The following is a 15,000-nucleotide window of genomic DNA, read 5'->3' as shown; positions in this document are numbered from 1 at the left end:
CTTTGGTCAGGAAATGAGGGATCTGGCAAGGAACAGGCGATACATCCGGTGCGAGAAGGCGGAAACGGGCCATCTGGAAGCGAGAGAGACTGTCAGCGATACCATTGTCAAGGCCAGGGACATGTTTGGCGGAAAAGGTAAAATTGAATTTTAAGGTCTGCAGGGTGATTAGGCGAACGAGATTCATAATCCGGGGTATTTTTGAGCTCTTCGCAGAGAGAATGGCAACAGTTGCTTGGTTGTCACAGTGAAAGCAAATTCTCCTATTAGCCCAAAGGGGAGCCCAGAGCATGCAGGCCAAGTAAATTGGGTAGAGCTCTTGCCACTGGATGCTTATGCCAGTGGCAGGGTTGAGCTGATGGAAAGGGTGCCATTTACCCTGGAACCATAGGTTATTGAAGAAACCCCCGTAGCCAAGGGAACCGGCCGCATCTGTAAAAAGGTGAATTTGGGGAGAGGGCTCAGTAAAAGGGGGGAGGAAAAGGCTTACCCCATTCCAGTGGTCTAAGAAGATTTGCCACATGAGAATGTCCTTCCTGAATTCTTGGTTGAGTGAAACAAAATGCCCAGGGTGGCGGACCCCCCGAGTAAGATTTATAATCCGTTGCATGAAAGGACGACCCGGGGAGATAACCCGACAGGCAAAGTGTAAAGTCCCAATAAGAGATTGGAGGTCACGTAGGCGGCAAGATCTTTTGGAGGACCAGGAGGCAAGCATTAAGCGGGCATTGTGTAGTTTGTCGATTGGCAGACGGGCTTCCATGCGGACAGAGTCAAGAGTTATCCCCATAAACTCAAGGCACTGAGTGGGGCGGAAGGTCTTCTTTGGGGCAAGGGGGATATTAAGCTCCTCAAATAGGGTGAGAACCTGGCAAAGGGCAGTGGCACAACGGGAGAGTGGAGGGGGCTGGGCAATAAAGAAGTCGTCCAGGATATGGATAATGGAGGGGATGTTGAGGTGATTTTTTACTAGCCATTCCAGGGCATCTGAGAGTTGATTGAAAAGGTAGGGGGCACTTCTAAGGCCGAAGGGGAGAGCTTTGTCGAAAAAGAAACGACCCTTCCAGGACATACCCAATAGTTCCCAATCATCGGGGTGAACGGGGATAATGCGGAAGGCCGATTGAATATCGGTTTTGGTCATGAAACAGCCGGGGCCATGTTCAAGGACCAATGAGATCGCGTCGTCAATGCGGATGTATTGTAGGGTGAAAAGTTCAAGTGGGATGTTGGCGTTCAGGCTACCAGGGGACCCTTTGGGGAAGGAGAGGTGGAAAATAGTGCGCCATTTTTGGCTATTCTTTTTGGGAACCAGCCCGAGGGGATGGATCTGAAAATTTGGAAAGGGGGGGGATTCAAAAGGGCCTGCGAGGCGACCAAGTTCAACTTCTTCTAGGAGGTTGCCTTCGATAATTGAGGGGTGGCGGTAAGCCGAAGGAAGGTTTTTGGCTGTTTTAGGAAGACGGCTGCCTTGGTAGCCCACCCGAAAACCCTCGGTTAGCCCAGCAGTTAGGTTAGCTACGAAGGTCTGATTGGGATGGGTCTTGAGAAGGTTGGATAAGAGGGGAATATTCACAGGGGTCAGAGGCGTCATGGACAACAGGGCTTCAGCGGTTTGATGATTTCTTATCAGTCTGGCTTCTAGGTTTTGAAGGGGGGTCATCGTGGCGGAAAGCTGGGTGGTCTCCGTGGCAGGTTTTGCAGCGGTGGCTGAAGGGGCAGGGGTCTTGGCTGCATTTGGTCCCTCGGTTGTAATTGTTGCAGAGTCCCCGCTGTGTATTGTTGGGTCTAAGGGCGGAAAGGGAGCACCCATAAGAATAATGATCCCCACTACCACAAATAGAACAGCAAGATTTGGCTTGCCCGGTAAACTTCATAAGGTAGAGTTGTGTATCACGTTCTCCCCAATTGAGGGAAAGGTTTCCGGCCGCTTTCCGACGGAAATCGATGTCGTAGGAGAGCCAGGCAAAACCGGCAAATTTCCGTTGGGCTGATCGGATGATCTCCTGGTAGGCGAACATCTCAACCGCCCTCCGGGGGAAGGAAGTTAACAAAATAGTACAGTATATGGCGAAGGCGGACAACCATTTATCGATAGAATCGACATGCGTTTTCTTCCTGCGGGGGTTAGGGAGTTCTACCTGTTTCCCGCCAACGGATATGGACAACCCAGTAAGCTCGTTATCAGTTACAAGGGACGAGTTTTCTGGCAGCAGCAAATCAAACTCAACGTACTCACCGCGTAAAACAGCTTGCTTGGTCTTTGTAGGGACGTGATCAGCGAGAGAAGATGACGGTGTAACGGAAGGTAGATGAAGGTCGGCGCTTGTTGACGAAGATGGTTGAGAAAGGAGACTCGCCACGAAGGTTGGGTCCCCAAGTTCTCGAGTTGTTGCGAGCTGAGGTGTCGAAGAGGACGTTGGAAGCGCTGTTGGAAGTGACGAGGCACTTTGCACGGCTGGCCTGAAGTTCTTCAGCTTTTGATCGACGATGTTGCCGATCAGCGTAGCCAGATTTGCTGGGTCAAATGCAGAGTTCGCGGGAGGGGCCTCGTTGCGGCCGCCATCTTGGATATCCTCTGGGTTGTTGTCGTTTGGTTCGGTTGGTGTGTCGCCGGGTAATTCGTCCTCCGGCGTGGGATCGCGGCGCTCGTCCGGAAGGTCACTGCTCCCTGGTTCTTGGCGGTTGGTGCGTGGACGTTTGGCGGCTGATGCAGAGGCGTCAGAGTTTCGCGTGCGTGTGGCCGAGGGATTCGAAGGGGAGATCGAGCCGAGCCGCTCGATCAACTGTTCGCGTGAACCTGTGATTAGCAAGTTGTTCTGCGCTAACAGAAGACGTAGGACTTCGTTGCTAAGCCCAGAGAGTTCCATGAGGTGGAGTATCAGTTAGTGGCGGGAAAAACGGAAATAAAACACGATGTTACAATTGGAGCAAAGTACAAACTTGCAGGTCTCAGAGAAGGGACAAACTGATTACTCGCATGACATGCTATGCTTAAATAGCAGTTGCCAAATATGGGCATGTGTTGTAAATTACCGCAGAGAGACGAGTGTGGGCTCATCTCAGAAAAGGTTGCTTGCCAACATTAACCTTTATTTTATGCTAAAATAACATACTTTGTTCTAATAAAAATTATTGGGGCCTGGTAAGGCAAAGCCTATTAAGTAACTTTTTTAAAGTGGTCTTCATCTTTGAGAAACTACGACATTTTCTTTTAACTAAGTCGCATTATTTTTTACACTACTGAAATACTCTAAGGCCCATGGTAAAGGATTTGGTTCTGTTCACCAAACTTCCACATGCACCAAAGTGTCATTACCTTTTTTTAGGGCGTTAATGAGTTTCTTGAACCAGAAATTTTTTGGTAATCTTGGTGACCCAGAAGGGAGTCGAACAGGAACCTTTCCATGTAAAGCCCTGATGTATTTGCAACTTCAGTGTCACCACTCTTAAAGTAGAAGGTTAGAGGTCGTGTGTGACACACAACGAGTGTTTTGTGTATTCCTTGAAGGGAAAATCTTGTTTTATTGCTTGACTGGAAAGACCAGACCAAAGTCATTTGGTGAAGAAGATGAGTGCGTATCATGATCCCTGAAACTATCATACCAGCACAACGCACATTGTTCGCTCACACAAAGCAAATCGCAAGTTGTAAGTGTCCGACCATATTATTGATACGCAGATTGCCATTCTTTGTTTAGTAGAAACCGAGTCAGGTCTCTCAGCCTCAAGGTGGATGTCTCAGTTTACCTCATCTTCATGTTGTAGCTACGTTTTTGTGTCCCACGGCAGGTAAACTGAACTAAGGTCTTAATCTCAATGCCATGGGTAGATAGTCGCATTCTTGCTTCCTTCACGGCCTAGATCTTTGTGTGCTTTGAGAGCACTTTCCTATCTCTCTGAAAGTACTACACTGCTTTGCCTATTTACTGAGAGGGAAAAACTACTGTGTAAAGACCATATTAAGATTATCCCTGAAGTTGGCGTCAAAATTGTAAATGGTAAATGCTTTGTTTGTGGCATATTTGCACTCAGCTATCAAGCTAGCTCACAGGCTGCAAGAAACTAATGTGAAATGAAGCAATACCCTGTCAAAACTCCAACCCACTGGATATTAACACTACGTGCCAGGCCATAATTGCATGCAAATGAAAAAAACCCAATTTATAAGGTTTGAACCTCTAATTATTCATCTCAAACTTAACTTAAAAGAAGCTCCTGACCAAGCAAAAAGACATAGTTGAGGCTAAAGTGAGCGAGCTGAAAGTGAAAGGCATCGTAATCCAATGAAAACCGAAATGCAAGATCTAAAAAAAACGTACTTCAACAACAATGCTTCGGGCTCTAATATTAAAAAAAAAAAAAATGAGAACAGGAAGTGTACTCGAACAAAAGAGTACTGTAGTGGTTTTTATTTCGCTTGATGATTACCACTCCTGATAAGGTGCCAGTTGGTCGAGAAAAATGGTCAGTTTCTCTCCTCTTTCTACAAACATTGCCCAGAAAAAAGCCTTTTTGCTCGTGAATTTGTGCAAAGCCCCAAGGACCCCGCATTCCTGTATGATGCTGAAGACTTCTGGGCTTTGAATTTGACAATCAACAGTAACGCTTTTGTCGTAAACAGATAGCATCTGTAATGGGTGACTATTTACAGGTCGGGTTTGAATTTTCACAATGAACTCCTTGCGACTGTTACGTTTTGGTTTGGGACCAGTTCCAATTCCTTTTAAATGATCTCCAAATGTCCGTACATTTCCGACAAAAGGAAATGTCTTAACTGTGATGGAAAAGCGGCTTTTCAAAGCATTACACAATGTCTTGTGCGTAAACCAGTGTTTACGTTGACATTCTTTAGAACAATAAGATGCAATGTGGCAATTCATACATTTTAGAAGGCGTTGCACTTCATCTTTTGAGCGACGACAGAACGTACAACCACTGTAAATTCGCCCAACAACCTCCCTGGGATGGTACATGCCTTCTTCATTACCAAATTCTTTGTTTTGCTTCAAAATGGGAGGATAAGAATAAACCTGCCTTTCGCCTGGTGGAAGTTGAAAACCAATACCCTTGGTAACCTCTGGTGTTAAACCTTTGCAGGAAATGCTGTCACTCATCTCCGGATACAGCAGCCACGGGCCACTGTGGTCTCGAACGGTGTTCGATTCCAGTTGCATGCGACCTGAAAAATTTGCACCTATAAAGATACCACCACATTTGTTGCCAGAGATTAAATTTCTTCTTATGACTGCGGATGTCCTTGTATTAGCCAGAATACCCCAAAATCCATTTTCAAATATCCTGTTTTCGGAGATCAACAGAGAAGAGTCGCCATCCAGAGAAATACCAAAGGGTCCGTTGTGATGGATATCGTTGTTGTGTATCACTATGTTGTTCTCATTGTTTATGGCATAAATGCCCTCCCTTGCGTTTTCAAAAATCATATTTCTGTTTATGTCGCATTCTCCAGCATGTGGGCCAATTAAAATGCCATGAAAACCACAGTTGTATATCCTGTTTTCAATTGCGACAAGTCTTCCCCCTTCTCTAGCTTCTAAACCCGCTTGGTGGTTCTTGTAGACTTCACATTTCCTGACCTCCGACTGCGCTCCTTCAGCAACAACCAAAAGGCCTCCACCACCACAGTCATGAAGTGAACAGTATTCAATAAGGCCAGAACTTCCATCTATACACACAGCGGAGAAGCCTCCAATACCAGAAATTGATTCTGGGTCGCCAAATTTACCAGTGCGATTGCATTCAGGTTTTCCTAAAGACGTTGATATGCATCCTTGCCCACCATCACATTCTGGAAACTCCTCACAACTGGAGTATCCTCCAGAAACTTCACAGTGGTTTAGGTGAACAGCGGCGTCCTTTCCAAGGCAAACAAGACCAACATTACCCTTTTCCAAAACAATGTTCTCAAAGTAGGTCCTGCTACAAATTGTAAAGACCTCTTTGACCCTCAAGACGGCTCCCCGTCCCAACCCGACGATCTGTAGGTTGGTAAAGATGACCAAATGATTTAAATTGTACTCTCCTTCGTGCAATAAAAGAGTTTCATTAGCTTCGGTGGTCATCAAAGCGAAAGCCAACTGAGCTTCATTCATCACCTCTCGAGTTGAAAGCCCTAGTTCCAGTGCAATCATTCCGCAAAATGTTTTGTCGGAACGAAGACTGGGGTCTATGTAAAGTGCCAATGCCACCATTGCTTTCTTTTGTCCCATCCGTTGAGTTGACCCTTTTTTCACAAATTCTTCAAGAGCCCAAACCTTACGTTGCAATGCCTTGCTGAAGTTGGGCATCAAAGAAAGACACTTGTCACAGTCTTCAAGAGCTTTGTGAGGCTCACCAAGTTTTAAATAGCACAGAGATCGGTTGGAGAAGAGTCGATGGTCACCAGCCGACAAACCAATAGCTTTTGAATACAGTTCCGAAGCCTCCTTATATTTACCTTGGCCTACTGCATAATTCCCTTCTTCTCTCAACTGGTTTGCCTTCTTTTCCCATTGAGAATCATCTTCCTCCTGCGTGGAATCACGCTCTACTTGAGGATGCCGCATACAGTGAGAAATAAGCCTGCAATCTCTGTCTCTCAATGGGACATCAAGAAAATAATCTGGAAGAGAGTCTTTGTCTTGAGCTGACGTTTTGTTCACAAGCAAGTCCAGTTTCATTTTCTGCATTTCTTGGGCTTTGACTTTCTCTTGGGAAACTGCAAAGAAAATCCCTGCTTCGTTAAAAATTCGAATGACTTCATCTCTACATAGAAAAGACCCTTTTTGCTTCGTGGATAAGCTACGCAAATGCTCTTGTAAGTAAGAGGCATGCAAAGCTAGCTTACCCCATAGATGCAGTGATGGCGGATTGTCCACACTGAAAACGGCATCTTCGACGAAACTCTGGCACACTGATGCCGGTGAAAGTGTATGAGTTAACGCAAAGTAAAGGACACGAACTGCACAAGAAATAACTTTTAGTTTTGTTTCTTTCTCCAGTTGAAAACGAATCACTTCTTGCACTAGTCGATGAACGCTGAATGAATTTGTTGCATACCTTTGAAACAGCGAAAACTTAGTTAGGAGGGACACTATTTCGGCTTGATCACACGAGCTGCCATCAAAAGTAGAATGATCCTCCTTGCTTATTTCCACGTTGATCACTTCATAAGGAATGTCATCTGGACCAAAGAACGCACAAACCTGCATCACTAGAGAGGGTGCTTTCCCAATCTCCATCTCCTCCGACATGCAAGTTATGTGATCGAAATTTAACAGCCATGTTGTGTGGACAGCCAGCCTCTCAGGAGAGGTGTTTTCCACAAGATTTCGGGCTTTCTGTTTTTTTAAAAGAAGCAGTTTTTGCTTTCCATATTTCTTCACATACTCTTTCATGGGCAGCCTGAGGCATCGAATGTAAGCTCCAGCTTGATCAAGAGCCAAGGGAAGTCCTCCAAGCTCACGGACCAGGTTACGTGCCTCCTCTTCATCATCAGCCTTTCCACTTCGCATTTTTAAGAACTGAATGCCTTCATCTTCTGTCAAACACTTTAATTCAATGCAACATTGCTCTTCAATTCCTGTTTCTTCACTTATCTCAGCCACTTCCCTTCTTGTAGTAATGATAACGTGACCACGAGCCGAGTGTTTCCAGTGCCCAGTGAGCAGCCTTTTCATGTCAGGTGACATTTCCAATTCGTCAAGATTATCCACGACCAATCCCCACAATTCTTTCCGTTTTCCGAGCCACTGAAGCGTTTTTGATAAGGAGACGGAAAAATCATTTTCAGCGAAAGTTCCAATTTGCCGCGCTACTTCACTGAGAGACCTTTGAAAAATGTCATTATTTTCCCCTGAAATCCAAAAAATGCCACCTGGATATTCTTTCTCGTGCTGACAAAGAAACTCTACGGCGAGAGAGGTTTTACCCATGCCACCAAGTCCACAAATGATTGAATGAATACAACCATTTTTGGTATTTTTTGAATGCGATGCAATGGCTTCTAACTCATTACGGCGACCACAAAAGCAGAGATTTCGACTGGGTACTTGAACAATTTTAGTGTCCCCAACTGCATCAAACATTTCCTCTTCTAGTGCCTTGACCCTAGAATCTAAACGGGAGTGTTCAATTTTTAAAGCCCCTACCTCTGAAGTAAGAGAAGCCTGTTGGTCTTTAACAGACGACACAGTCGCCTCTAGATTACTCTGACGTTCTTCCAAAAGAGAAATGTTTTCGCTACAATCATCTTGACGCTTCTCAATTTTCTTTACGCCTTCAGAATTGTCTGCAATTGTAGCCGACATTTCCCGCTGTTTTTCTTCTATACGCATAAAAAAATTAGAAGCTTCATTCTTGAAGCTCTGAAGGGCATCGCTAAGCTTCTTTTGTTCATCCAAACTTGTTGCTTTCAGGTCCTCCAATTCTTTTTCTAGGCTTGCAACCTCTACGGTGATGAGGTTCATCAGGTCTCTGTCTACAGGACAGCCCATGCAGAGCGTTAACCCTATCAATACAATTACACAAAAATTGCAATTTACGACAAGTGTGTACGTTTATGTATTAATCCTGTTAAGCGATGCATGCATTTAAGCCAAGTTCTTTGAGTGCTGTTTTTGCATTGCTGTGTGCGTGTGCACCCTCTGCACCCTCTCCCAAGATTCGCCCCTGATTATAATATTCAAGAAACAATCGGATGAAGTGGGTAGGGGTTGGGAAGAGACTGCAAGGCTACTCACTTGTTGACAACATGCAGAAACAATGTTTAAAAACGTCGCAGCTGCATCGCCATTGAAGCATTGTCATTGTCATCATCATCATCATCATCATCACATCTTTATTTACCCATGGATTTTTTAGAGTCGCTTGCATAGCTAATATCTCTGAGCATTTACCCTCTGGCTCCCAACCACGATTTACCACAGAGGATAGAACACAACACCGGGAACTCCATGTGCCCCTACACTTTGCGAATAGTGTGTGGGTTCTTTTACGTCCCACACAGAGCTATGAACATTGAAAGGTTGAGAGACTGGGCCTACGGTTTACCTTTTGTATCCGAGAATACTTGAGAGTCTAATCATTTGCAGATGTCATGACAAAGGCAGCACTTTGGTAAAGGTACAACTTATTTAACGTCGGAAAGCCGACGGAGCACCCATTTTACCCAGCTCTTTCCATTAGTGCTCCGTTTGAAGGGTATTTACAGTTAGCGGAAACTACACAGAATGGAACAAAGTCGAAGCAAGGATGCGAGGTCACTAGGGATCGAACTTGGGACCTCTCGCACAGAAGGCCGTTTATATACTAACCAACTGTGCAATCCTTACTCCTCTTTTGCCCAACGCTTTGCGAATAGGTTTGAGCAAGAAATAGACTATTTGCTTTCTCAGTTATTTTAAGACCCTACTAGTCCGGCGGGAGTTTTTATCCCGCGGCCTCCCACATTTACTGCAGTCTCCCTCTCACTAAAGTTCGACTGGTGTGATGCTGAGGGACCACCAGTTAAAAAGCAGAGCAAAGAAGACCAAAAGAGTGACAAGAAGCAAATCTCCTATAACCGGCAATCTACAGATAGCGAGTTAATCCCCACCTTCAACGCTTCTGACGATCAAAGGACACTGGTCTTCATTGGAGTTCAGTGAAACACTTTGAAAAGCTAATAACCCACCTTTGGATTCCCAGTCTCGAAGACTGCCAACTTGCTTATCTTCATCTGCTTTCGTGAGTCCCAGAGAACGAAGCATTGTCTCCATTACTTGAAAGCAGCTCGCAAAGTGAACATCCGTCCAACGATCGAAATTACAATGGCCCCATTCATTTCTCACTTTAGAGCGAACATCCTTGGCATTTGCTTGAATGGCAGCCTTAAAACATGACGCGTTGGCAAGAATTCCTAACACTGCTGACAATTCACAAGTGTTGTCATAACCTGCAAATAAGTGCACGAATTTGAAAGGTTTGAGCAAGAAAATCAACTCTAATCAGAATTTGTTCAAGATATTGAATTATGGGTAGTTGTGTCCCCTTACATGAATCCTGTCGCATATTGCTTATTGCTACAGAATGGCCTTAGGTAGTCCATGGGTGTGCATCCTGGCCTTTGTCATCTGCATCATTTCTGGTTGTGATCTTCACCATGCATGACAGATGACAAAAGTCAATTGACCATTTCCAATGCTACATGTACTGTATATTGAGAACATACAAAAGGGGGAACTTCCCCCTATGATACTTAAGTAGAATGATGGTAATGCATTCTTAGCATTATTCAGAATGATTTTCCCTCAAAACTATGTGTTTTTACATGTAAAGTGCCCGTTCCCGGGTGGAAAACCAGTTGCTTGGCGGCGGGCAAAAGGACCACAGAAAAATCAGAGTCCTAGGTAAGATTCGAATTTATGACCTCCATAATACCGGTTTGAGGATCTACCCATTGAGCTAAAATGCAGGTGATAAGTACTTGGGACACTTGTCAAAAAAGTACGAAATCCAAGAAAGCAATCATTTCAATCAATCACCGTATTGTAACTCCGTTAAATAACCAGTTTCATTCATTTCTTAACTTGGCCCCCTCTCCCCCAAACAATGCTGAGACAGCTCAGCGGGCCACTACACTTAACTTGATTTATCACCTCATCTAAACTCAACATTGTGAAGGGGGGAGGGGGGAATTATTCAGAAAAGTGCTAAGTGTCCCAAGAGTTATGACCTGCATTGTAGGTGGGAGGGAGAGCTACCCAGCTCCCCAGGAGTTTTAGTAGCTCAATGGATAGAGCATCCAACCTGTGCTACGGAGGTCGTAGGTTCAAACACTGCCTAGGACTCTGATTATTTCAGTTGCCCTTTTGCCTGTCGCTAAGCTTCCTTTCCATAGTTCTCCCGTCCTCTTCACAACTGATGATTAATGACTCAAGTTCTAATGTTCAGTATACATAATATATTCGCAGCAATATCTTAGCTGCAGTGGCCTATGTAGTAGCACTTTTTTTACTTTTAGTCTGTCATATGTCTTAACCCTTTGACTCCTAGGATTGATTGGTATGTAAAGTCTCCCCACAATTTCAATGAGATGTCAGTCAGACAGGTATTGAGAATGAAGAATTTTATCAGCTTAAGACGTGCGATCTTGATATAACACCAAATTCTCATGGTTACTCAACAGAGAAATCCATGGTACTAGTTAGGAGAATAAACATTTCGATCATGGGAATTAATGGGATAATTTGTCCCTGGTGCCCAAAAATACCTTCCCACCACTCCTACTTTCAATCAATCAATCAATACTTTATTTCATAAAGCAGGTCAATAAAATTGGCAACTATACAGCTGATGTGGACCTACTATATTGCTAAGAACAATTCAAAAAAATATCTACAATAAATTAGCTAAACATTCATCATCTAAAAATTTCATGAATAGGTAGGACTTACTATAGGAATTTGTAGAATACCTAAAATTGACTAAAATAAATTGTTAAAAATATCTAACATTTGGATCTTTATCACAAATTACAGAGCAACGACTGCTGCTCTATGTGTAAAAGATCTATGTCCTATTTCTGTCCTTGGTCTAGAGACATCAACATTCAAGGATTTCGTCAGAGTGTAACTGGAAGGAGTCTTAACAACTAATCCATTTATTTCATCTAAATCTAAATAGTAAAAAGCTTTATGAGCGATAGTCAGAATGCGAAAACAATAGAAATAACTCAGTGGCATCCACTTGGCATTTATACATGTAAGTACATATTCGTCATCCATGTCACTTGGCAATTTATAAATAAATCTTGCAGCTCTAAGATGAATCTGTTCTAGGTCTTTCAATGATCCGAGCAAGATTCCCCTACAGCCAGACCATTATAGACACTTGGGATAACTGTTTTATAGTAAACTGTTTCCAGAGACGCTCTAGATAAAAAACTTTAGAGCTAAAGGATGTGGAGACAGACTGTATATGCTTGGCCCAGCACAGCTGATTATCAATGGTAATTAACCCCAAGGCATTTAGAAGAAGAACTAAATTGAAAAATTTTATCTTCCCATAATAGGGGCTTCAGAGGGCCAATAAAAATCACAGCATCAGTTTTACCCTCATGCAAAAATTAGCTTAGTCTTTAAACACCAAGAATGTAGCGGGACCAAAATCTCCTGAAGGGATATGACAACCTCATCAGTTGAGCTACCAATGGTATAGATGGTGGTGTCATCTGCGAACATGAACGCTTCACCACTCTTAATACTACCTGGGAGATCATTTACATTAGTGGTGAAAAGTCTAGGGCCCAACAATGAGCCCTGAGGGACCCCAATTTTCACTAATTTAGATTCCGAAAACTCACCAAGGATTTGTGTTGTTTGTCTTCTACTTGATAAAATTAATAATTCATCAACCATACCCACAAATCTCCAGTGACTCCCACACCCTTCAATTTTTCTCCCAAAATAGTGTAGTCGACACAATCGAAAGCTTTCCTAAAATCTATGAACAAAATACCCACTTTAAAACCTCTATCAAGGGTTAATTTCCAGGTTTCCGTGAGGTGTAAAAGGGGTGTTCCGGTAGAGTATCCTTTTCTAAAGCCCCATTCTTTGTTAGACAAGATATTATGGCAGGCCAAGTGATTGTCAAGTGACCTGCAAACCAGCTGTTCTAAAATTTTACTAGGAATGCTTAAGAGGGAAATGGGTAAAAAGTTGTTAACATCTAACCTACTTCCCTTCTTAAAAACAGCGGACACTAAGGATCTTTTCCAGCTGGAAGGGAAGTGGGAATCTACAATACTCTTCATACAGATCTCAAACAGGCCTTGCACAGCAAGATATCGCTAATTAATTGTCTCCCACTCCATAGAGAAGGATGATATAGTAGGGGAGACTCTAGAAATATAGTTAGTTATAACTGAGGGGAGTGGTGGTATCTTCTTGGTCAAATCTAAGGCAACATCAACAAAAAAAGTCATTAAAATAATTTGCCTTCTGTTCATTGTCTGTAATGATGTCTCCATTAGAGTCCTGTGTTGGGCCAACTTTCCTGATTTTGTTTATCTTCAAGATGCGGTTGGTGATTTTCCAAAAATCTCTTGGTGAATCTGCATTTTCGTAGTGATTGAGCCAATATGTCGCCTCTGCCTTCCTCAGCATTTTCTTGACATTGTTTCGTCGTTGTTTATAATGATTCCATAATTCAATATTTCCAGGATTAACTTGAGATATTTTCAAATACTTACAGCGCCGATTCATGGCCTTTCTTATTTCCGAGTTCATCCATGGGAGGGATTTATCTCTTACCATCACCCTTTTTCTTTTTATGTGCTTATCAAGAATGTCTGTAAACATAGATTCCCATATATACACACTGTCGTCCATATCATCCACTGCACTGATAACAGGCCATTGGGCTCAGTATCCAGATCGATCTAAAATTTGTTTATGTCCAAAGATTTATAATCCTTAACAGATATACTAGGTGATTGTCATAAATGCCAGGATCAAGTGAGCCAGACTGGATGCAACCTAACTTAGGACTAGTGATAATGAGATCAGTTAATGATCTACTATTCATTATTTTGCCAATAACTGAGAAGTACTTTGGAGAGCTTTTTTGCTTTTGGAAGACCGTTTTCAGCAAGCACATTAGACCACAATATTGAGTCAGATTATGCAGCTAATCATTTTAAAATAACCTTTCAATTCTTACCGGTGAACTTGGCCATGTGAGGTTCAAGATACAGCTTTCCCAGTTCTTCAGCAGAACTGACTTTGCAGTCATATTTTGCTAATTTCTTCTTAAATCGACCCCAGTTACTGTTAATACTTCCATAGTTCAACTGAAATGCTCCATCTTGTTTTAAATGGCTCCCGTACACCTGTGTGCTAAGTCCATGTGACCTATTCAATGCAGTATAGTGTTTTGGTATTTCCTGAGCCACAAAATCTCGGAGCACTGGTAACAAAAGCCTGTTCAAGCAAATACCAATCACCACCCATCTCTTCTGGTTGTCACCAAGGTCAAAACTGCTGACTGGCAAATTAAAAAGTCAAAGGCTCTATGAGCCAAGTTGTGAATGAAGAACAGCGTACAGGTCAGCAATGGCTAAGAATTGGGACCCTGGGATCTTAGTTTTTGTAGTATGAAAACTATGACTAAGGTCTTAGCTTGAAATCGTAGTTTTTGTAATTTTGACCCTGGTCGTACGGCTGGGTCTTGAGAAAAAGGCCTTTGAAATGTCTAGTTTCCTGTCCCCCCTCCAGGAGGTTGGTCACTATAATTGAGCATTTTTCTCCTGATTTGCATTTATTTTTTAGGTAAAATTATATTTTACATCAATTGCAGTGATTAAAACTTCAGAAAAGACATCCTGTTGATTTAATTTCACAGATTTCAGAATCTTGATTGCTTCCTTCAGAAAACTGTAGTAAGCCAAAAATTAAATTCTTTTATTTTCCCCAGCACACAGCCATAAGTCGTTCACTGCGCATGTATGCATTCATGATTTAAAGAGTTATTATTTGAGGGTGGCGTGGGTTCCACAGTAATCCCCAGGGATAGTGAAAGGCTGTTTATAGTTTTTGGCTTAGTGGCCTGGCCTACAAATGGCACAGACTCTGCCACTGATCCTGTATGGATACAAACATCAATGCTTTTATCACGTAAATGATGTTATTGAAACGTAAGTACTAGTAGCCAGTTAAAATAAGAACAGATCCACAAGTGTGTATCAAAGTAAGCAATTTGGGGGTCCGGACAACCTGTGAGCCAGCGCGCCATGTGAGCCATTGAAAAATAATTAATAGATTGCACATGCTCACTAGCTAACCAATTTGAGACTCTGGCATGGCTTAGATGTACCACATGTGTGGGACATTTGGGGTGGCTTTTAAAGTTTAACTTCCATCCCAGACTTCAGCACTGCACTGATGAGGCCCAGAAGGCCAAAACAATATGGTCTGCAGTTAGGAAAAAAATTTATATTTTTATGGCGATTTAGTATGTTCT

The 15,000-nt window shown here is 43.0% G+C and overlaps 2 protein-coding genes across 2 annotated transcripts in view; both read right to left on the bottom strand.

The window, feature by feature from the left end:
- The window catches only part of LOC137985647 (uncharacterized), a 25,892-nt gene that overhangs the window by 6,240 nt on the left and 4,652 nt on the right, over positions 1–15,000 (bottom strand). Inside the window, exons 3-5 of the mRNA XM_068833287.1 lie at positions 13,702–14,025; positions 9,674–9,934; positions 3,888–8,509 (exon numbers count right to left, since the gene is read on the bottom strand). Of these exons, the coding sequence (XP_068689388.1) occupies positions 4,428–8,509; positions 9,674–9,934; positions 13,702–14,025 (4,667 nt within the window). The 3' untranslated portion in view covers positions 3,888–4,427. The remainder of the gene's footprint in view (positions 1–3,887; positions 8,510–9,673; positions 9,935–13,701; positions 14,026–15,000) is intronic.
- Positions 1,460–3,009, bottom strand: LOC137985649 (uncharacterized). The gene has a single exon (XM_068833290.1). It carries the CDS (start codon positions 2,868–2,870, stop codon positions 1,608–1,610), a length of 1,263 nt encoding a protein of 420 aa, XP_068689391.1. The 5' UTR covers positions 2,871–3,009; the 3' UTR covers positions 1,460–1,607.

Source organism: Montipora foliosa, chromosome 14, assembly GCF_036669935.1.
Source record: "Montipora foliosa isolate CH-2021 chromosome 14, ASM3666993v2, whole genome shotgun sequence".
Classification (NCBI taxonomy): domain Eukaryota; kingdom Metazoa; phylum Cnidaria; class Anthozoa; order Scleractinia; family Acroporidae; genus Montipora; species Montipora foliosa.
The sequence above is the reverse complement of the archived record's forward strand: the minus strand, read 5'-3'. Positions and strand labels throughout refer to the sequence as shown.